The sequence below is a fragment of the Callionymus lyra genome, chromosome 15 (assembly GCF_982586985.1).
Source record: "Callionymus lyra chromosome 15, fCalLyr1.hap1.1, whole genome shotgun sequence".
Taxonomy (NCBI): Eukaryota; Metazoa; Chordata; class Actinopteri; order Syngnathiformes; family Callionymidae; genus Callionymus; species Callionymus lyra.
In genome coordinates this window covers 7,856,043-7,880,315 of record NC_141832.1, presented here as the reverse complement: position 1 = coordinate 7,880,315, position 24,273 = coordinate 7,856,043, and the positions used below count along the sequence as shown (strand labels likewise).

At 41.9% G+C, this 24,273-nt stretch overlaps 1 protein-coding gene across 1 annotated transcript; it reads left to right on the top strand.

The window, feature by feature from the left end:
* Positions 1–972: 972 nt before the first annotated feature.
* On the top strand, positions 973–22,871 carry mybpc2a (myosin binding protein Ca). The gene is made up of 26 exons (XM_087809173.1): positions 973–1,096; positions 2,144–2,292; positions 2,352–2,469; positions 2,650–2,698; positions 7,543–7,599; positions 9,083–9,249; positions 11,240–11,372; positions 13,051–13,175; positions 15,223–15,328; positions 15,575–15,744; positions 17,273–17,438; positions 17,606–17,712; positions 17,773–17,802; positions 18,104–18,243; positions 18,309–18,468; positions 18,552–18,656; positions 18,711–18,899; positions 18,965–19,099; positions 19,160–19,327; positions 19,390–19,478; positions 19,544–19,739; positions 20,299–20,438; positions 21,337–21,496; positions 21,577–21,713; positions 21,785–21,971; positions 22,710–22,871. Exons 1-26 carry the CDS (start codon positions 973–975, stop codon positions 22,742–22,744), a joined length of 3,342 nt encoding a protein of 1,113 aa, XP_087665299.1. The 3' UTR covers positions 22,745–22,871.
* The last annotated feature ends 1,402 nt before the right edge of the window (positions 22,872–24,273 follow it).

Genomic DNA, 24,273 nt, shown 5'->3' with positions numbered 1-24,273 from the left:
AAACTGAAAAGAAGGATTGGGGAATCAGCGGTTGAAGCGGTAGTTCCATGACATACTGGATTGCAGACACTCAGATTTAGGCCAAACACAAACATACAGATATTAATATATAGCTCTGAGTTTAAAAAGTTCTGGATCTTCTTGGCAACTTTGAATTCCTGACCAAGACAGATGTGTTAAAGCTCTGAGCTACTAAGCTGCTATCTTGGACTACAACTGAGGACTTGCAGAAGACGTGACTCAGTAAAACGAATCGATATCTAGCTCCGGTGACTATCGCTAGCATGCGGCTAACAGCACGAAGTGGCCTTTTTATGATTGTTAATTGTCGACTCGTCCACAAATGAAGACGTAGTCGACGTTTCTTAGGGAGAGACAAAATCACGCACTCCTTGAAACCCAAACTCTCAATCACACAGGTTTTTAGAAAATACAAGAGAATACAAAAATAATAAAGGCTACATTTTGTTAAGCAGTTTTAGTCCAAAACTCCAATGCCGAAATTAGCAAAGGAATCTTGGGATTGTGGACCATTTTTAATACTCCTTGTTGCTCGACCAGTTTTATTGATGGCCATATTTTTTAAATACAACTTTACAAATACATTGTTGACAATACAGAGAGAAAAAACAAACAAATAGTTCCTTGAGTGGAATCTCTTCATCAAAAGCATCGACCCAAGAGTGTCGTTGGTGAGATGCCAGCTAGGAAGTCAGACAGTTGTTGTTGGCAGAAGATATATTTTCCAGCACAAAACGCGTCTTCAACAGTTGAGGAAAAAGCTGCCAATCAAATGTCATATAGGTTGAAGAAGCTGATTTGGTGGTTTGCTTGGTCTTTCTGTCCGCGGTTGTTTTCGATCTTGACGTGGATTGTATGACTCGGTAAAGCCGTTGTAAAGTCCAGGCCTTGTGTGGAAGTCCTCCTCTAAGGCACGATGGAGCCGGAGCTGTACAGAAGAATTCCCAACTCATGTTTACGACCTTCCTAATTCTCACATTGTTGTCGGCAGAACACGTCCCGGGAGAAGATCCTCAGCTATCCCAACTGACCGGCCTCTTCCTGCTGAAGCCCGAGAGTGTGACTGCGACAAAAGGTCCCGTCTGCAGATTCATCCAGCGTAAAATTAAAAGCCAAATTAATCCAAGTCTGTCCACAAATTACAGAGCACATTCCGGGATATGAAAAGTCTACAGTTTTTTACTAGAAAAAAGAACATTTTCTGAGGCTAACAAGTCCAGACTCGTACAAAATGGCAGAGATGGAGTCTGGGGTTTTCTCAGGTTAGGGGTTAGAGTCTGGGGTTTTCCCAAGAGACACAGGTCCATTGAAAGTTCTAGGGTTACTGTATGCGGTCCTGCCCCGTGTGACGCTGTCTTGGTTTAGTTTTTAAGTCTACATTACGAAAACTTACAGCCTAAAGTAGGTGCCAATATTATCCTGCTGGTCCTGGATCGGTAAATTAGATTGGACCAACGAGATCCCTACCCATGAGGGGTCCCCATAGGACCTTACCTTCACCGGGGCCCACACAGGTGGTCAGATCAAAAAAAGGCACTAGATCCACCTAGTTTTTTCAGCCAAGTTTAATTTAATTGTGATAATGGGCACAATATCTTGGTTTTCTGAAAAGTCACCTGTGAACCCTTTTCCGTGGGAAACCCCGTAGAGCAGGGCTGTCAAACTGGTCCAGAAAAGGGTCAGGGTGGTGTAGGTTTTTGTTCCAACCAGTCAAGCACACATGAGTTAACCAATCAGACCTGAATGACAATAAATTGATTACTGTCTTCAGACGCCTGCCGGGTTCAACTATATGTGCTTGACTGGTTGGAACAAAAACCTACACCACCCTGGGCCTTTTCTGGACCAGTTTGACTCCCCTGCCGTAGAGCTACAGGGATCATTGGGCGCTCAACTACCCTTTTGGGGATCACAAACTTTGTGCAAGTTCAAGATAATATAAACGTCCCTAGACACCAATAGAAGAGTCATATGTATGTCTCACCTTCATGACCTGCAACAAGTCATAAACATCTCATCAAACTAGTCTTGACGGTTCAGCCTCGTCCGAACCCTGAAGGCAAACATTGCTCGAACAGGTTATACGTGAGGTCTTCACGTCACGCTGTGTTGGTCTCCACAGGGCAGGACGTCAAGTTTGTGGCTAAAGTAGACTCTTCCACTCTGACGCGCAAGCCCGGCTTGAAATGGTTGAAGGGGAAGTGGCTGGACCTGGGAAGCAAAGCCGGGAAACACCTGCAGTTCAAAGAGACCTACGACAGGAACACGAAGGTGCGAAAGTCCCTCACGTTGTCGTTTATCTGACGGTAAAGTCTCATCTCGTCCCCCAGATCTACACGTACGAGATGAGCATCGTGAAGGTGGTGGACGGAGATGCAGGCGGCTACCGCTGCGAGGTCACCTCCAAGGACAAGTGCGACAGCTGCACGTTCGAGGTGTCGGTGCAGGGTGAGTCTCCTGCTTCATCGGCGCGTTGTCATCTTCCATTCGTAGGACGCCACATTAGCATGTAACCAGCTCTGTCAGCCAATAAGTCGGCCGGTGCGACGCGCATTAGCATCACGCGGCGGCCGCCGAGGTCACCTGTGATCGGAACCAACTAACCGCCGTCACTTGTGTGTGTTGCAGCCGTGGAGGAGGAGCAGCAGGACAACATCTTGGAGGCGTTTAAGCGCTCGTGAGTGATTCCGCCCGAGGGCTTGTTTTGGGTCTCGACCAGACTTTGGTCCGAGGGTCTTTCTGCTGCTCAGGTCCAGTCTCCATCAGGTGGTCTCTGGATCTTGCTTCACATTCATTGAATTTTGTTATCCAACAAGTTCTATCGAAGGACGAACTCACAATAACGTCCGTCCACTGGAGCCGCACCAGCATGAGGAGCCACAACCCTGAACATGTTCCACCAAAAAGGAAACTAAAAACCAACATACGGTTAAACACTAGAGAAAAAAACTAAAACAGAAAGAAAACACAAACCCTCAAGAAAACACAAGCTCAGAGAAGAGAATATTACACTCAGAAATAGAAAACATAAACCTTAGAGAATAAAAATTCAAACCTTCGAGAAGAAAACAAAAACCCTAAAGAAAAAACACTTTCCCCAAAGACAAAAACACAAACCCTGAAGACCAAAAGACAAAGCCTAAAGAGGAAAACACAAAGCCCTAAAGAATAGAAAACCCCTCAAACATTTAAGAAAACAAAAACCCCAAAGAACTAAAATCTTTACGAAGAAAACAAATCTGAAAGAGAAAATACACACACACACAAAAAGAAAACACAAGAAGAAACCTAGAGAAGAAAACACAAACCCATAAAGAACAGAAAACACAAACCTTAAAGAAGAAAACAAAAAATCCTTAAGACGCATCTCAAACCGTTAAGAATAAAAACACAAATCTTGATGAAGAAAACATAAACTCTGAAGAAAAAAATAAATCCCAGTAAAGAAAATAACATAAACCTTAAAAAGGAAAACACAAACCTTTAAGAAGAAAATTAAAAACCATATTGAAGAAAACACAAAACCCTGGGAAGAAAACACAAATTGAAGAAGAAAACACAAACAATAGAATTAAACATAAAAGCTGAAAGAAAAAACACAAACCCAAAAGAGAAACACAAACCCTATAAAAGAAAAACACAAACCCTAAAGGAAAACCACAAACCCAAAATAAAACACAAGCCCAAAAGGAAAAACACAAACCCTAAAGAAGAAAACACAAATCCTAAAGAAAAAACACAAACCCAAAATAAAAATACAAACGCTATAGAAGAAAAACACAACCCCAAAAGGAAAAAATACAAACTCAATAGGAGAAAAACACAAACCCTAAAGGAAAACACAAACCCTAAAGAAGAAAACACAAACCCTACAGAAAAGATGAAACCATAAGAATAAAAACACAAGCCCTAAAGAAGAAAACACAAATCCTAAAGAAAAACCACAAACCCAAAATAAAAATACAAACTCTATAGAAGAAAAACACAAACCCAAAAGAAAAAAATACAAACTTAATAGAAGAAAAACACAAACCCTAAAGGAAAACACAAACCCTAAAGAAGAAAACACAAACCCTTAAGAAAAACCACAAACCCAAAATAAAAATACAAACGCTATAGAAGAAAAACACAAACCCAAAAGAAAAAAATACAAACTTAATATAAGAAAAACACAAACCCTAAAGGAAAACACAAACCCTAAAGAAGAAAACACAAACCCTAAAGAAAAACCACAAACCCAAAATAAAAATACAAACGCTATAGAAGAAAAACACAAACCCAAAAGGAAAAAATACAAACTCAATAGAAGAAAAACACAAACCCTGAAGAAGAAAACACAAACCCTACAGAAAAGATGAAACCTTAAAGAATAAAAACACAAACCCTAAAGAAGAAAACACAAACCCTACAGAACAGATGAAACCATAAAGAATAAAAACACAAGCCCTGAAGAAGAAAACACAAACCCTACAGAAAAGATAAAACCATAAAGAATAAAAACACAAGCCCTGAAGAAGAAAACACAAACCCTACAGAAAAGATGAAACCATAAAGAATAAAAACACAAGCCCTGAAGAAGAAAACACAAACCCTACAGAAAAGATAAAACCATAAAGAATAAAAACACAAGCCCTGAAGAAGAAAACACAAACCCTACAGAAAAGATGAAACCTTAAAGAATAAAAACACAAGCCCTGAAGAAGAAAACACAAACCCTACAGAACAGATGAAACCATAAAGAATAAAAACACAAACCCTAAAGAAGAAAACACAAACCCTACAGAAAAGATGAAACCATAAAGAATAAAAACACAAGCCCTGAAGAAGGAAACAAAAACCCTACAGAAAAGATAAAACCATAAAGAATAAAAACACAAGCCCTGAAGAAGAAAACACAAACCCTACAGAAAAGATAAAACCATAAAGAATAAAAACACAAGCCCTGAAGAAGAAAACACAAACCCTACAGAAAAGATGAAACCATAAAGAATAAAAACACAAGCCCTGAAGAAGGAAACAAAAACCCTACAGAAAAGATAAAACCATAAAGAATAAAAACACAAGCCCTGAAGAAGAAAACACAAACCCTACAGAACAGATGAAACCATAAAGAATAACAACACAAGCCCTGAAGAAGAAAACACAAACCCTACAGAACAGATGAAACCATAAAGAATAACAACACAAGCCCTGAAGAAGAAAACACAAACCCTACAGAACAGATGAAACCATAAAGAATAAAAACACAAACCCTAAAGAAGAAAACACAAACCCTACAGAAAAGATGAAACCATAAAGAATAAAAACACAAGCCCTGAAGAAGGAAACAAAAACCCTACAGAAAAGATAAAACCATAAAGAATAAAAACACAAGCCCTGAAGAAGAAAACACAAACCCTACAGAAAAGATAAAACCATAAAGAATAAAAACACAAGCCCTGAAGAAGAAAACACAAACCCTACAGAAAAGATAAAACCATAAAGAATAAAAACACAAGCCCTGAAGAAGAAAACACAAAACCTACAGAAAAGATAAAACCATAAAGAATAAAAACACAAGCCCTGAAGAAGAAAACAAAAACCCTACAGAAAAGATAAAACCATAAAGAATAAAAACACAAGTCCTAAAGAAGAAAACACAAACCCTACAGAAAAGATGAAACCTTAAAGAATAAAAACACAAACCCTGAAGAAGAAAACACAAACCCTAAAGGAAAACAACCTTAAGAAGTTCAAGAAACATAAACTCACTGGAGTCACGAAGACACGACTTCCCTGAGTTTCCATTAGATATCCTTCATAATCCTCTTCGTCACAGACTCCAGTCCAACTCCTGACTTACGCCCACTTCCTGTTCCTGCGGCTGCTGTCGTCGTCGACACCGTCAGTAGAAAGTTCTGCACTGACTGCGATGACATCATAGTCGTGTGTGATGATGTCATCGCAGTCGGTCACGGCCGAGCGGTAGCTGTCAATCATCGACTGGTGTTTCTCTGATGTTTGGACGGAACTGAGGTCCGACCCTCGGGCTCCACATGGCTGTGCTGCTCACTCATCCATTCTTTGACGCCGTGTGTCGTGTAAATGAGAATATTATCACCGCGGGAGAGCTCGCTGTCATCGTCACGGTAACAGGGATGGATGGAATCCCCGGACGAACCCGCCGGACGAATTGTCTGGTGTTCGCTCTTCGCTCCGGACCGTCAGTCAAACACACACGGGAGCCAAGTTTCAGTCGGAAAAATATAGTTGAGGGTTCGTGACGACTTCCTGTCGACTCTCATGTTGCCGGTCTAAAGTCGTCGGAGAGTCAAAATGGCGGATCGATCTTTATCTAATGGGGAAGTATCGCAAAAAGTCACAACATGTTTCCTAAAATCGACAGCAATAATAAAACTAATACAAAAAAGAACTAAATTGACATTAAAAATAATAAATAAATCCAAAAATGAACTAAATTGACAACGAAAATAATACATTTAGTGAGAAAATTTACTAAATTGACGAAAAGGAAATAATAAATTAAATACAAAATTGAACTGAATTGTCAACAAAAACCATATGTTTAGTATAAATATCAAGTAAGTTGACAACAATAATGAAATAAATGCAAAATAAACTAAAATGACAACAAAAATAACACATTTAGTACAAAATTTACAACAAAAAGAATATATTTAGTACAAAAAGAAAATTAATTGAAAATAAAAATAATAATCTAAATACAAAAACGAACCAAATTAAGAACCAAAGTAATACATCTAGTACAAAAAACGCAGTAAATCGACAATTTTTTTAAAAATGAATTCAGTAAAAAAAAAAATGAACTTAATTGAGAACAAAAATAATAAATTTAGTACAAAAACTAACTAAATTGACAAGAAAAAAAAAACATTTTGTAAAAAAAAAAAAATTAAGAACCAAAATAATTAATTTAGTACACGAACGAACTAAATTGAAAAAAAAAAACAATAGTAAAAAAAATGAACTGAATTGAGAACAAAAATAATAAATTAAGTACAAAAACGAACTAAAATGACCACAAAAAAAAGGAACTGAATTGACTGAAATTAATTGAAATGAAGCAAAACAATATAAGTATTGAATTGCAGAAATAAAAGCAAAAATAGTTTAGTTTTAACTAGAAACTTGAATAATTAATAGATAAATAAATGAACAGAAACAGTAATTATTTGGACTAAAGTGAATCCTTCACGACAATAAATGAAAGAAAAGATGTTTATTTGAATATAGAACTAAAAGCGACAACATTAGCGCTGAGACGATCAAATCTGCTTCTCTGTGCTCGACTGCTTCTATTTTTACTAACGACTGTAATTCTTCCGCCGTGGGTTTGACGTGTTTGCTGTTGTTTCGCTGGATCACAGAGAAGACTTTGATTTTCTTATCTGCTATTTTTACGCCGCCCCCTCGCCGCGATTACATGTTCCTAATGCCGCGTCCAAGTGGTTAGCGCCGCGAGGATGTGACGCTTCTAATTGTCCTGATTTAACGTCGCAGCGGAGACGCCGGAGAGGACGCCGGGGATCTGGACTTCAGCGCTCTGCTCAAGAAGAGGTACGAGTTGGACTTCCACGTGGACCGGTTCAGAGACCTCTGTGTTGTGTGTTTGTTGTGTGTGTTTGTTGTGCGTGTGCGGCTCTAATGAGTCGTGAGTTACACAATCAGTCACGACGACACAGGCGTCCAGATTCCAGAGATTGGTTTCTGACGAGTTCCTGTCGTCGCTCGGCTCAACAAGCAGGGTCTAATGTCGGTGGAGAGTCAAAATGGCCAAAATGTTTTCATCTAATTTGGAGTTATCACAAAAAGTCACGACTACTAGTTAAAGAAAAAGTGAAAGAAGATTGAGTAAAAGAAATATTAAAATAAATTAAATTTACTAAAAATATATATATATATATATATATATATATATATATATATATATATATATATATATATATATATATATTATTTTTTTTCCTGCTAAAAAAATAGAATAAATTCAACCTGGTTATAATTCAAAAATGAACTAAATTGACAACAAAAATAAAACATTTTGTACAAAAATTGACTAAAATGTGAACCGAAATGATACATTTAGTACAAAAATTGACTAAATTGTGAACAGAAATAATAAATTTAGTACGAAAATGAATTAAATTGACAACAAAATTAATAAACTCAATCTACAACAACAAAAACAAGTAAATAATAAATACAAAAAAAAACTATATTGACAAAGAAAATAAGAAAATAAATACAAAAAATGAACTTTTTTATTTTTGTAAAATAGAAAACAGTCCAAAATTACGAAAATAAACTCAATTGAAAACAAAAATAATAATCTAAATACAGAAACGAACCAAATTAAGAACCATTTAGTACAAAAAACGCAGTAAATCGACCAAAAAAAAAAAATTAAATTCAGTAAAAAATATGAACTGAATTGAGAACAAAAATAATAAATTTAGTACAAAAATTAACTAAAACAACAAAAAAATAAACTTATTTTACAACAACAAAAAACAGTAAATTAAAAAAATATATATTGACAAAGAAAATTAACTCTTTTATTTTTGCAAAATAGAAAAAAGAAACAACAAATTCAACCTCGGTTTAATTGAACAAAATTTGGTAAAAAAAAAAATAAGTAAAATGATTAATTTAGTTTTAAAGTAGAAGAAAATAAGAAAAAGATGGTAAAATGAAAAACAAAATCCTTAATTTTTTAATAAATAGAAAAAAAATATAATAATAATTATACTTGTTTAAAATAATGTTTTCTAAACAGTAAATGATGAACAAAAAGGATGATGAAATATAATATAAAAACAATGTTGGGTTAATAAATAAAAAAAACATTTTAAAAACCCTGATAAATTAGAAACTAAATCCATTTGTGAAACTAGAAAACAACAGAAGCTGCTGCGATGACGACTCCAGGACTCTCCGTCTCTCCTCGTGAGCCTCTTGATCAGGGTCAAGAAGTCCATGTCCCGGAATAATTGAAGCTCCTGCTGCAGATTCCAGGAGGTGAACCCGTGTTTGTTCTCAGGCAGAAGAAGCACGAGGGCCCGAGGGAGGAAGTGGACGTGTGGGAGATCCTGAAGGCGGCCAAGCCGTGCGACTACGAGAAGATCGCCTTCCAGTACGGCATCACGGACCTGAGGGGCCTGTTGAAGAGGCTGAAGAAGATGAAGATGGAGACGACCAAGAGCGACGGTAGGGGGCGCCGGTGTCTCTCGGGGAGGGTCGGTCGCAGTCACAGGCTCTGAAGTAGACGCGACTAGAAGAGACTCGTGTGTGCGTTTCCGTTTGGGTGTTGTGTCTCTTTTTCTAAATCCATGTTGGGGTTGCTAGTTTATGTTTGTGTACTGGGGTGGTTTGTGTATGTTTCTGTCTGATTGTGTTTCTGTGTGTCTCTGTGTTGTGGTGGCTTGTTGGTCTTTCTGGTTCTGTGTTGGGGTGGTGTGTGTTTTTTTTGTTGGGGTGGTTAGTGAGTGTTTCTATTTCTTTGTTGGGTTGGTTTGTGTTTGTCGCTGGGTTGGGGTAGTGTTTGTGTGTTTCTGGTTCTGTGTTGGGGTGGTGTGTGTGCTACTGTGTCAAGGTGGTTTGTGAAATGATATTTCTGTGTTGGCAGAATGGTTTGGTTGTGTATATGATTTTTGTGTTGAGTTGGTTTGTGTGTATGTGTGTCTATTTCTGTGTTGGGTTCAGTTTGTGTCTATATTTCTGTGTTGGGTTGGTTTGTGTGTGTGTGTCTATTTCTGTGTTGGGTTGGTTTGTGTCTATATTTCTGTGTTGGGTTGGTTTGTGTGTGTGTGTGTCTATTTCTGTGTTGGGTTCGGTTTGTGTCTATATTTCTGTGTTGAGTTGGTTTGTGTGTGTGTGTGTCTATTTCTGTGTTGGGTTGGTTTGTGTCTATATTTCTGTGTTGGGTTGGTTTGTGTGTGTGTGTGTCTATTTCTGTGTTGGGTTCGGTTTGTGTCTATATTTCTGTGTTGAGTTGGTTTGTGTGTGTGTGTGTCTATTTCTGTGTTGGGTTGGTTTGTGTCTATATTTAAAAAAAAAAAAAAAAAAAAAAATTCTGTGTTGAGTTGGTTTGTGTGTGTGTGTGTCTATTTCTGTGTTGAGTTCGGTTTGTGTCTATATTTCTGTGTTGGGTTGGTTTGTGTGTGTGTGTGTCTATTTCTGTGTTGAGTTCGGTTTGTGTGTCTATTTCTGTGTTGGGTTGGTTTGTGTGTGTGTGTGTCTATTTCTGTGTTGAGTTCGGTTTGTGTCTATATTTCTGTGTTGGGTTGGTTTGTGTGTGTGTGTGTCTATTTCTGTGTTGGGTTGGTTTGTGTCTATATTTCTGTGTTGGGTTGGTTTGTGTGTGTGTTTATTTCTGTGTCGGGTTGGTTTGTGTGTCTAATTCTGTGTTTGGTTGGTGTATATGTGGGTTTCTGTTTTTGTGATGGGGTGGTTCATGACTATACAGGTTTCTATGTTGTGGTGGTTTGTGTGAGTTTCGAACTTAGGTTGGTTTGTGTTTATCTTTTTCTGTGTTGGGTTGATGTATGTGTTTGCAGGTTTTTATATTGGAGGGGTTTGTGTCTTTGTTTCTGTTTTGATGTTGGGGTGGTTTTTGTTTTTATTTTACGGTGGTTTGTGTGTATCTTTTTATGCGTTGGGGTATTGTGTGTGGGTTTTTTATTTTATTTTATTGGAGTGGTTTTTGTGTGTTTCTGTTTTTCTATTGGGGTTATTTGTGTGTATCTTTTTCTGTGTTGGGTTGATGTATGTGTTTGTGTGTTTATATTTTTTGTGTTGTGGTGGTTTGCCTGTGTGTTTACTAAAGTGTCTCTCGGTGACACAGACGCACACATCGAGCCTCGACAGGTCAGAGATTCACTCGCGTCACTAGAGTCTCTGTCGGGTTGCACCGGGCCAGGGTTGAGGACCAGCTACAGGTGACCTTGAGAGTTCCTACTCTGGCTGGAGAACTTCACTGACACCTCCTGTAGCTTCTCAGAAGCTTCATCGTGTCACGATTCAGGTGTAAAGCTACGAAACTAGAACCACCGGAGCAGCAGTCCAGTCTCAGCACCTCGTCCCCTGAGAACCACTAATCCAGGAACCGTGGCTGTAAATCCCGGCCTTGGTTCTCCGGGGACGCCGGAGGTGGATCCTGCTCTGAACTGTTGATCTGATGGAAGCATCTCCTCCGCAGCGTTCCTGACCAAGCTGGAGTCGGCGTACTCCGTGGACAAGGGCAAGAAGATCGTGCTGTCGGTGGAGGTGGCCGACCCGGACGTGCCGGTCAAGTGGCTGAAGAACGGGCAGGAGATCAAACCGTCGGCCAAGTGAGTCACAGAAGTGGGAGGAGCTTATGTTGACCTGCTCCGGTGTTTGGAGTCTAGATATGTTCCCTGGCTGGAGTGCAGTTGTCTCGTCTCCGAACACAAATACACAACATTTCACAGAGAAATGTATCACATGATGATGAGATGAACACGTTTGTGACGTTCTGTGTCAGGTTGTGTAACCAAATCAATTACCGTATTGATCGGACTATAAGGTGCACCAGATTGTGTATTTAACTTGGTGTGGCTTTGTTGTTTTAATAGTAAAACTACGGCACCTATCGAAGTAAAACGACAGAGCCTAGCGAAGTAAAACAATAGAGACTTTCAGAGTAAAAATACGGAGCATCGCAAAGTAAAACTACAGAGCCTCGCAGAGTAATAACAGAGACCGTAGTGGAGTAAAAACTATAGAGTCTTGTAGAGTAATAGTACTGAGCCTAGTGGAGTAATACTACGGAATCTAGTGGAGTAAAACTATGGAGTCTTGCAGAGTAATAACACAGAGCGTAGTGGAGTAAAACTATGGAGTCTTGCAGAGTAATAACACAGAGCGTAGTGGAGTAAAACTAAAGAGTCTCGTAGAGTAATAGTACTGAGCCTAGTGGAGTAATACTACGGAATCTAGTGGAGTAAAACTATGGAGTCTTGCAGAGTAATAACACAGAGCGTAGTGGAGTTAAACTAAAGAGTCTCGTAGAGTAATAGTACTGAGCCTAGTGGAGTAATACTACGGAGTCTTGTGGAGTAAAAATATGGAGTCTGGCAGAGTAATACTACAGAGCCTAACAAAGTAAAACTACGGAGCCTAGCGAAGTAAAACTACAGAGCATCGCAGAGTAATAACACAGAGTTTAGTGGAGTAAAACTATAGAGTCTCGTAGAGTAATAGTACTGAGCCTAGTGGAGTAATACTACGGAGTCTTGTGGAGTAAAAAATATGGAGTCTGGCAGAGTAATACTACGGAGCCTAACAAAGTAAAACTACGGAGCCTAGCGAAGTAAAACTACAGAGCATCACAGAGTAATAACACAGAGTTTAGTGGAGTAAAACTATAGAGTCTCGTAGAGTAATAGTACTGAGCCTAGGGGAGTAAAACTACGGATTCTCGCAGTGTAATACTACGGAGCCTCACTGAATAATACTAAAGAGCCTTGAGGAGTAATACCACGAGCTTCACAGCGCCGTGTACCACGTAAAACCGGTTCAACGTCGAAGTACAATCTGAATCAAAGGCGTACTGACTAAAGTCTTTTCACCAGAAATCTTTGAAATCTAGTCTTGTGCGAGACTTTGTTCTAAACCAGGAAGTCCAAACACCGAAAGTCGACGTTTTCATGCTACTGCCCAGATTTTTTAAAACATGTTTTACAAAATGTTGGGACCACGAAAGTATCGTCCTGCGGACCACAAGCTCGACCGAACCAAATCGTCCTCGCACGCCCTCGCAGACAAGAAACATCTTTCGTCGCCATCTTGTCTTCAACGTCCTTGTTTTAATCGCAGCGAGGTGAAGACCTGGTTTCCATGGAGATGATTCTCATGTTGCCGCTCTGTCACAGTGTGTGTGTGTGTGTGTGTGTGTGTGTGTGTGTTATTATGTGTGCGCCAGGTGACGGTAACTCTGGGTGACTCACTCCGGCCTTCAGGTTGGTGAACATCTCTGTCGTCCTCCAGGTACGTGATCGAGAGCGTGGGCAACAGGCGGACGCTCACCATCAACAAGTGCAACCTGTCGGATGACGCGGCGTACGAGTGCGTGGTCGGCGACGAGAAGTGCTTCACCGAGGTTTTTGTCAAAGGTAAATGAGTCAGAGTCGTCGGAGGAACCCTTTTTTTTTTTCTTTTTTCCTTCCCCGACGTCTCCGTTTTTTTTTGACGGCTCGCTTCCCTCCTCGTCTGTCGCCCTCGCCGCTTTGATGCCTGGCGGTGTCACGCTGCGCTCTGTTGTCGTCTCGCTCATTTTTAATGGCCGCCGCTCACATGTTTATGTTCTGTTTATTGTCTTGCTGTTGTGTTTGCTTTACTTCTGAGGAAGCGATTTGAGCGCGATGAAGTATTAATAACGGGGATGTCGGGGGGGAGCGAGGGCTGGCGGAGATTGTTGAAAAAAAGATGAGATCTTCACTCGTAACCTCGCGGGGAAACAAAGACGGCGTCGAGTTGTTTGAACGCAGAAGCTGCGGCGCTCGCGTACGTCGAGGTGTACTGGTGACAGTTGCTCACTACTAGAACTATTAAAAAATCATGTTTCCCTTCATCTTTAATAGAGAGTCTAAGAAACCTTCTGAAACTAGAGTCATCTTTAAGAACATTCACTCGGTTTTAAATTGTATGCTATACTTGCTAACTTAGCTAGTGGCTAGCAGTGCTAGCTGCAGTGGGGTGGAATTTACCACCCTGTAACACACGATAGAAAGAAAGCGATACAATGAACATTTAGAACATTCACTCTTTTATCAATTTATCTCACAACATTCAATGTTAAAAGTGTCACCGGGTCGTAAACGTCACCTGAGGCTAGCAATGTTAGCCTCTTTAGCATTCAGTGTAAAATTCTCTTCACTTTATTACATTTCAAAACAAACTTTGTTGCGACATTTTCCATCTGTCATGTGTTACGGGGTGGTAAGTTCCACCTCGCTAAAGCTGGCACTGTTAGCCACTAGCTGAGATGAAGTTCAGCTAGCAATACAGTTTTCAATGTATTGTAAGGTACATTTCGCACTTAGCTAAGTTAGCAAGTTTAGCATTCAGTTTAAAATGTCTTACACTTTCTATTGAAAAATGAACTTCATCGTAACACTTATATCTATTATTTGTTACGGGGTGGTAAATTACTGCCTACTGTAACTAGCATGGTTAGCCTCAAGCTAAGCTATAATTCGGTCTAAGATGTCCTACCCTCTACATAACATTTGAAAACAAACATCATTGTAGAACTTATTTCCATCTCTTATTACAAAGTGGTTCTTTCCACCTCACAACAGCTAGCACTGTTAGCCACGAGCTAAGTTAGCAAGTATAGCATACAGTTTAAAGTATCCTTCACTTTATTAAAGTTGAAAACAAACCTAAGCGTAACATTTCTTTATACTGTGTCTTACGAGGTGGTAAATTATACTTGACTGAAGCTAGCACTGTTAGCCTCTAGCTAGAATAAGTTTAGCAAGTAATCAAGTTTGTTTACAATGTAATGTTAATTACATTTCGCACTTATACTTCTACTTTTTTTTTAACTTCATTGTAGCACTTTCTTTCCATCGTGTTTTACGGGGCGGTAAATTCCACCACACTGCAGCTAGTACTTATAGCCATTAGCTAAGTTCACAAGTATAGCATACACTTTTAAATATCCTCCACTTTATTAAAGTTGAAAAAAATCCTAAGCGTAAAATCTTTTTTTACTGTGTGTTGCGGGGTTGTAAATTCCACTTGACTGAAGATAGCACTGTTAGCCACTAGCTAGAATAAGTTGAGCTAGGAAACAAGTTTGTTTTCAATGTAATGCAAAGTACACTTCGCACTTATAGTCACTAGCTAGGTTAGCAAGTATAGCATACATCTCAAAATATCCTACAATCAAAAATTCATTATGACACTTATATCTTTCTATCTTGTGTTACGCGGTGGTAAATTCCACCCCACTGCAGCTAGCACTGCTAGCCACTAGCTAAGTTAGCAAGTATATTATACAGTTTAAAACATCCTTCACTTTATTAAAGTTGAAAACAAAGATAGATGTAACATTATTATCTGTCTTGCGTTACGGGGTGCTAAGTTAACCATTATGGCGAGGTGAGTTAAAACAAGATGGCGGATGTACTGAGCGACGTCTCCCGCCCTCAGAGCCGCCGGTCACCATCACCAAGCTGCTGGACGACGTCCACACGGTGGTCGGGGAGAAGGTGGAATTCGAGGTGGAGGTCTCAGAGGAAGGAGCTCACGTCAAGTGGTGAGGAAACATCTTCTCTTCTCTCGTTTTCTATTTCTTTCAGTGTCTTTCCTGGCTTCTCTGCAAGACTTTTAGGATTTCTTCTCCTTTCTTGGACCGGTCTTATGTAACTGACCCAGACTTCCTGTTTAATAAATCATCGGCGTCTGAAAAAAAAACGTCTGGATGTCAATTAAGTCAAAAAAAGCTTTATTTCATCTCTGGTTGATGGAATCCATGTTTGGTTGTGAACGATCTTGTCTCCAGGATGAAGGACGGTGAGGAGCTGAGCAAGGAAAATGCAGGATCCAAGTACAGGTTCAAGAAAGACGGGAAGAGACACATCCTCATCATCAACGAAGCCACCAAGGAAGACATCGGGACGTACTTCGCGTTCACCAACGGCGGCCAATCCAAGGCCGAGCTGGAAGTGGAAGGTTCGTTCCCGGGAGTCGAAAAACGTTCCAAAGTTCACTGGAAGTTCTTTCGCTGGTGTTGGCGAGAAGACGCCGTGACGTTCCTCGATCTGACAGGCGTGTCCAGCGACAGATCGCTGGAGTCATAATCAAACCGGTTTCCGCTCGTCTCAGAGTCGCTCGTTATTTGTCACGGGAATCTGCGCTGACATGGAAATTATCGACGGATCAGATCGTGCCGGAGACGCAGACGAGGCTCCGGCACGATCTTTTTTACACCCGTCGTCTTCCTCGCTGGGTTTTATGGAAGTTTATCAGCGGCACCAGGATATTGAAAGGTTCAATTAAAGTTTCAAACTTTTATCTTAATTGAAATTGAATATATCCAATTACTGGATACCATATTTTTATATTTAAAGGATATTATACAACATGAAAATTTGTCTTTTTACACATAATGTTTTCTATTCTATTCTACCATCTGGATCCAAAAATATTTAGGAAGGATTTGTCTCTGGCCTCGTACCATTGAGCTCATGGCTATCAATAATTCCAAAATACATTTTCTTAATTCAATATTCTTTAATTGGTTGACTTTTAAATTAAATATAAAATTGCTGGTATAATTGTGCCATTATTTGTATTTACAACCTTTTATTCAGAAGTACTTAGAATAAGAATGTCAAACTCTATGTAAAATAAACAACAACAGTCATTTGGAAAATGTTGTAATTGTTGAATAAAAGAAAACAATTTAACTATTTTAGTATTGATGATTACAATTTTCAACAAAAGTTTTTAAAATTGAGTCACTGTGATTCAAAATATTTATTAGCTGTTAGCATTAGCTGCAGCAATAACTAGCATAAGGTTAAGCTTGAACAATTAGTATTTGCAGCTATTTAATAAAATATATATATTATATATATAAATAAACCTTTCTAGTGTACAAATTAAAACATATTCAATTTAGAAAATGTATTTTTCATTTATCAAAATAAAGAAATTTGGCGCTGTTATCATCTCAATATAGTATCTGAATGTAACATTTGAAATGTTAAATGGAACCGTTTGAAAATTCTGATCTCAGTGATTTACTTCCATAGTTTTACCACATTTTTAATGTAAGCAAAATAAAGTCATATTACAAACAAATTTCCAGGAAACGTTGATAATAAAACAAGTAAGAACATTATTACAGTTAGGTTCTGAATTACCATCTGGATCCAAAAATATTGATGAAGGATTTGTCACTTGCTGCTGAACCATTGAGCTCATGGCTATCAATAATTTCTACAAAAGTATCATATTGTATTGATAAAATAAATGATAATATGTGTTTTAAATGAGCTGCTTGGCTGAGGTCTGCGCCCCCCTGAGTACGTTTCTAATTCAAGTTAACAAAGTAACAAAGAAAGTGCAGGCAGGGTGGAGATGACGTTCCACAGAACTGACAGATGTAAATGAGAAGGAGATGAATGATGGAGATGAAGATCGTAGTGATCTCAGTCGAGCGGCTTCTTCACCCTGAGTTTCCTCCCACGTCCAGATAAGGAGCTGCAGGTGCTGCAGAGCATCGCCGACCTGACCGTGAAAGCGGCCGAGCAGGCGGTCTTCAAGTGCGAGGTGTCCGACGAGACGGTGACGGGGTCGTGGTTCAAGGACGGCATGGAGGTCCAGGCCAGCGAGCGGATCAAGATGACGCACATAGGAAGGTCTGTAGTTCTCGACTCCCCTCACTTTGTGTGTTGCTCCGCTGACTAATTTCGGCGACGGAAAAAGTGGAAACTATTAACTCGCCCGCCGTTGCCAACGGCGACCGGCCCCTTTTCGCATGACAACAATCGCAGGGGTCCCCATGGTAACGCTAACACCTCCTCAGGATGCACAAGCTGACGATCAACGACGTGAAGCCGTCGGACGCCGGCGACTACACCTTCGTGCCCAACGGCTACGCTCTCTCTCTCTCCGCCAAACTCAACTTCCTGGGTGAGACTCGCGACCCTTGACCCAGGATATGTTTATTCATGTCCTTCTGTCTCCCCGCAGAGATCAAGATCGATTATGTTCCCCGCCAAGGTGAGTCAGCCACAAGTTTTTTCTGGAAATAATAAAGCTTTCTAGATGTTCAAAGCAACCTAAAGATAACGTCAGGTCTGGCTCTCCGCGTCCTTCCGGTACAAACCCCTCACAGAATGAAAAAAGAGCTGAGCCAGAAGTTCAAGATTCTCTCCGATAGAGACTTGAGAAACTTTTAAAAAGCGGGGGATGAATAATAAATGGGAGAAGGTTTCGCTGAAGGAGCACCGACGGGGCAGTTCTCACCTGCCGAGATGTGGACCCACATAGCTGACGGTTGCCCCTTCTTGTGCCCCGGAAGATCCTCCTAAGATCCACCTGGACACCAGCGGCACCGGCAGCAAGAACACCATCACCGTCGTGGCGGGGAACAAGTTGCGTCTGGATGTGGAAGTGAGCGGAGAACCGGCGCCCGTCGTCTGCTGGATGAAAGGCGACAATGTGAGAGTTCCCGTTCGTAACCCTGGTGAGAAGTCGGAGTCGGGAACTGTGCGTGTCTGCGTCAGGTGGTGCAGGAGGACGAGGGCCGGGTCCGCGTGGAGACCAGGAAGACGCTGAGCAGCTTCGTGATCGAGGGCGCCGAGAAGGACGACGAGGGTCACTACTCCATCACGGTGACCAACCCGGCCGGCGAGGACAAGGCGGAGCTGTTTGTGAAGATTGTGGGTCAGTGGGCGTTCTGGAGTCAACTCACTCAGGAGTCCCGGCGGGAACCTCACAAACCTTCTTGGATTTCTGTCGCTCCACAGATGTCCCTAATCCACCCGAGAACGTCAGGTGCATATCGGTCGGCGAGGACTGCGCCAACGTCACGTGGGAACCTCCATCGTTCGACGGTGGCGTCCCCGTCAAAGGTACCGACAACCGTGTTCGGATGTGACTTGAGTTTGATACAAGAACACTTCCAGGGTACCTGATGGAGAGGAAGAAGATCGGCTCGTCCCGCTGGACGAAGCTCAACTTCGACGTGTACGAGTCCACCACCTACGAGGCCAAGAAGATGATCGAGGGCGTTCTCTACGAGATGAGGGTGTTCGCCGTCAACGGCATCGGCATCTCGCTGCCCAGCGCCAGCTCCAAACCCTTCATGCCCATTGGTTCGACCCACTGAGTCCCCACCCTTGATGGACGAGGTGTTGACCAAACTGCCGTCTTTTCCCAGCTCCCACTAGTGAACCCATCCGTCTCACCGTGGACGACTTGACCAACACGACATGTGAACTGAAGTGGCGTCCGCCGGAGAAGATCGGTGCCGGTGGTATCGATGGCTACATAATCGAGTACTGCAAGGAAGGAAGTGAGTCGGACTATTTCACTTGGTTGTCTTTTTTGTGAGACTCATTCATGTCGACGTCAGGTGACCAGTGGGTTCAAGCCAACGAGGGCCTGGTGGAGAAAAACCAGTACAAGGTGAGGGACCTTCCGACGGGAGAGAAGCTGCTCTTCAGGTTGATGGCGGTGAACATGGCGGGACGCAGTCACCCGGCCACGCTTTCTCAGGCCGTCACCATCCGGGAGATCATGGGTGAGTAAGATTACTACCCCCTAACTCGACTTAACCAGGACAAAACATTTTGTTTTTCGCAGAAAATCCAAAGATCAGACTTCCCCGTCAGCTGAGGACCAAACTGATCAGAGAAGTCGGAGAGAAGATCAACCTGGTGATCCCTTTCCAGGTCAATTTGAGTCCTTCAGTTTCAATGAAGTCCAGTACCTGAACAACCCTCGTGTCCTCCTGCAGGGGAAGCCGCGCCCGGTCGTCACCTGGCTCAAAGACGACGTCCCGCTGGAGGACAAGTCAGTCGGGACTCGCACCAGCGACCTCGACACCATCCTCTTCATCCGCTCGTCGGAGAGAGCCCACTCCGGGAAGTACACGCTGACGGTCCAGATCGAGAACATGTCGGACAGCGCCGACATCCACATCCAGATCGTGGGTGAGTCTGCGGAGCCGGTTAGCATTAGCGCTCGCTAATCACCTGTTGGACGAGGACCTGTCAGGGGGTCTCCGTTGTGCGCCCGTCACGATAATTCCTAATGTCGTACACGAAAGGGGATCAAAAGTGGCATCAAAGCGCTGACTCGTCGCTTCTTGCCGGGGTTTTAATCCCGACCTGCCGCCGGCCCCCGCGACCAGCCCGACTCACTCCTCATCCTGCCGGGGTCGGATTATTTCCGCCGCGCGTGGATAATTCGCATCTAGAAACCGGGATTAGGTTTTGATTTTGACGGCTACTCTGTCACTTCCTCGGCTGGTGATGTGGAGCTAATGAGCCGGTGCGTGGCTCTGATCTCCGCCGCCCCCCTCCTGTCCTGTCGCTGCACTTTCCCGACTCGGGGGGGAAATACAAGCGAGACTCCTGTGAGACCATTTTAACAAACAATCGTAGATCCAGGATTATGTTTACCTCACTTTGACTGAAGCCTTCGCTACTACATACAGTGGTGTTGAGACGTGGACCACGTTTTATTTTCACCTTCCGATGGTTTGCTCAGAAAAGCCGGGCCCTCCTATCGCGATCCGGGTCGCAGAAGTCTGGGGCTTCAACGCGGCGCTGGAGTGGAAGCCGCCGAAGGACGACGGCAACTGCGACATCATCGGCTACACGGTGCAGAAGGCGGACATGAAGACTAAGGTGGGGACGGCGCCGGGAAAGGAGTCGCGTGAAAATCAGCAAATTTATATTTTAAAAAATGAGTCATTTAAGAACAAAATTCATATTGAAATTGAAATAAAATACATGAATTTGGAATGAAATGTTTAAAATATATATGTTTCTATTTACTTTTTTTACTAAAATATAATGTCAACGAACATTTAATCCTAAATAAAAAAAATGGAGTGATGTAAGTAAGTAAGTAAGTAATATTTATTTATACAGCGCTTTTCGAGACCAGGGTCACAAAGCGCTTAAACAATCAAAACAATACTCAAAAAAGTATATACTTTAAAGATCAAGATAATACTGAGAACAACACAGGAGTTCGAGAAATTCAAGGAAAAGCCTGAACAAATAGAAAAGTCTTAAGATGTTTCTTAAAGGAGTCAGTAGATCATCAAACACAGAGGAAGATCGTTCCAAAGCTTAGGAGCAACAGCCTGAAAAGATTTCTCTCCTCTGGTCCTGAACCGTGTTCAGGAACCATCAGTAGATTCTGATCCACAGACCTCAGAGCCCGAGCTGGGGTGTAAGGCTGGATCAGATCAGTGATGTAAGGAGGAGCCTGACCATGAATAGATCTGAAAGTAAGAACCAGAATTTTAAAGTTGATCCTGAAAGAAACTGGAAGCCAGTGAAGAGTTTTAAGGATCGAAGAAATGTGAGTTCTTCTACTAGAGCGGCTCAGAATTCTCGCTGCAGAGTTGCTGCAGATGTCAAAGAAATGTCTTTTTTAAAGATGTGGTTTAACAGAAAGACCTGGAAAATGTAAATAAAAAAATAGGATGTAAAATGTTTTGACAAATAAAAACGAATATGAATTAATTTTTTTAATGGACACCGTGGTCGTAATGTTCCGGTCACGTGCCTCCAGGACTGGTTCACGGTGCTGGAGCACAACCGCCGGCCCCACTGCACCGTGTCCGACCTGGTCATGGGCAACGAGTACTCGTTCAGGGTCTACAGCGAGAACATCTGCGGCCTCAGCGAGGTCCCAGGGATCAGCCAGAACACGGCCTTCATCGGCAAGTCCGGTGAGTGTTACCCCGCGGACCACATGGACCCCCTTTGAGGAGTTTCAAGTCGGGCAAGGATGATGGTTTTTTTTTTCCAGATCTGGGCTACATCCCGCCCCCCTTCAAAGAGGCGGACATGAACGCCTGCCCCAAGTTCACAGCGCCCCTGGTGAACAGATGTGTGATAGCAGGGTACCCGACTGCCATCAGCTGCTCCGTCCGTGGTTACCCCAAAGTACTCGCCCCCCTGCCACGCCCGAACGAGTCATGTGATTGTGTGATTGACCCTCGTCTCTGTCGTCGCAGCCCAAGATCGTCTGGATGAAGAACAGCATGATCATCGGCGAGGACCCCAAGTTCCTGATGCAAAACAACCAGGGGGTTCTGACGCTCAACATCCGCAGGCCCAGTCTGTTCGACGGCGGCAGGTACACCTGCAGGGCCGTCAACGACCTGGGCCAGGACGAGGTCGAGTGTCGCCTGGAGGTCCGAGGTACGAACACCAGCTTATTGCGAACCCCTAGAACAGATTTACTTTTCCCCTCCTTTCTTGTGTGTAATCTTTCCAGTACATATTAATCCCTCAAAACAGTTAGTTGAAGAAATGTTTTTGAAAAAAACTCATATATACAAGAATACAATTTCAGCTAATTTAGCTTAATTACAGTCATGGCGAATGTCCTTTTTTTATTAAGGGATTTTCTCGTCTTTCTTTTTGCTTGACGGCCCCTAACAACATTCACAGAATTTAATGTGGCCCTTGAAGAATTATAATTGCCCACCCCTGACCTAGAACCACAATGCTAACCTAGCGAAATGGCTAACGTGACATGAGTTTAATTCGGCCATTGATTGGCCTTCTTGAAATAAAATGCTAACATGCTAGCACAGTGGACCTACAGCGTGGTGCTAAGGCTACCAGGCTGAACCCCCCCAACGAAACGGGGTTTTACTCTGCGACACTTCTTATCAGATTATTTTTAAAATGTAAGCATGCTAACACAACTTACATGCTAACTTTTCTTCAATGCAAGATTCATGTTAGGCTAGCTAAGTTGAGCTAACTACAACCAGCTAGCTCAACTTAAACACACTGGGAAACTACAAATGTGTTTTCGCATTAGATTTAAAGTACCATTGACTCAACAAATAAGCTAAAGCTAATGCTAATGTAAGGACAACTTTACTGTAATAAACTGTAAGCAACTTGTCTTACGATGTTTTTCCCCAGTGGCCCAGGAAAAAGGCGAGGAAGCAAAGAAGTAAAACCCGGAGCGGAACCGATCGGAAGTTGACGCCACCACCTGGCTCAGGAACACCTGGCTCAGGAACACCTGGCCCAGGAACACCTTCGCTCGCCCAGCGAACACAATAAAGCAAGTCGAACCCTCGAGTCGTGTGTTCAGCGATCTGTGCTCGCGGCGGCGCTAACATCCTGCATCTCCATCCACCCCCGTAACAGAAAGACACACTCGTGCAAACACACACTCGGGGAGACCGGGGTCTCATTAGCGTCGCACACGAGAGACTAATTAACGCACCCGTCGACGCTGCCCTAATTACATCTGCCTCGTCGTTATTGAGCAAACCAACGACCGCTAATTCAAACACCCGCAAAACAAACACAACGCCGACTCTGCTGGGAGAGACGCGCGCGAATTAAAGCCTCGCCCGTTCTCCGGCGTCCCTCGTGACCTCGGACGGTCCACGTCTAAGACACGGGAAATATCTGTCCACCAGAGGGCGCCAGACTTGTGAGTTTTTGTTGCTTGTTGTGGAGTCCAGGAGTATTGTGTAGCCATTGTTGATATTAGTTGGCTGTTGTGTTGAGTCTGGCTGTGTTTATTGTAGACTTTGTTGTTGTGTTGATACATATATGTGTTTAGTAATTGGTTGCTGAATTGTGGGACTCTTGTAGGAGTGTGTATTGGTAACACTCTGTCAATACGATACGTATCACGATACAGGGGCAAAAATACGATACATAGTGATAGTGTAGTAACAAGTATATATGTGTATTATTGTCGAGTACTTGTCTCTGGTGTTGTGATAGTGTACTAACAAGTATATATGTGTAGTATTGTCCAGTACTTGACTCTGGTGTTGTGATAGTGTAGTAACAAGTATATATGTGTAGTATTGTCCAGTACTTGACTCTAGTGTTGTGATAGTGTAGTAACAAGTATATATGTGTAGTATTGTCCAGTACTTGACTCTGGTGTTGTTATACTGTAGTAACAAGTATATATGTGTAGTATTGTCCAGTACTTGACTCTGGTGTTGTGATAGTGTAGTAACAAGTATATATGTGTATTATTGTCCAGTACTTGTCTCTGGTGTTGTGATAGTGTAGTAACAAGTATATTTGTGTAGTATTGTCCAGTACTTGACTCTGGTGTTGTGATAGTGTAGTAACAGGTATATATGTGTAGTATTGTCCAGTACTTGACTCTGGTGTTGTGATAGTGTAGTAACAAGTATATATGTGTAGTATTGTCCAGTACTTGACTCTAGTGTTGTGATAGTGTAGTAACAAGTATATATGTGTGCTATTGTCCAGTACTTGACTCTGGTGTTGTGACAGTGTAGTAACAAGTATATATGTGTAGTATTGTCCAGTACTTGACTCTAGTGTTGTGATAGTGTAGTAACAAGTATATATGTGTGCTATTGTCCAGTACTTGACTCTGGTGTTGTGATAGTGTAGTAACAAGTATATATGTGTAGTATTATCCAGTACTATCAGCTTTAAAAGATGCTGGAGTCACTGTATCCTCTCGTCCTCAGTTTTCTTT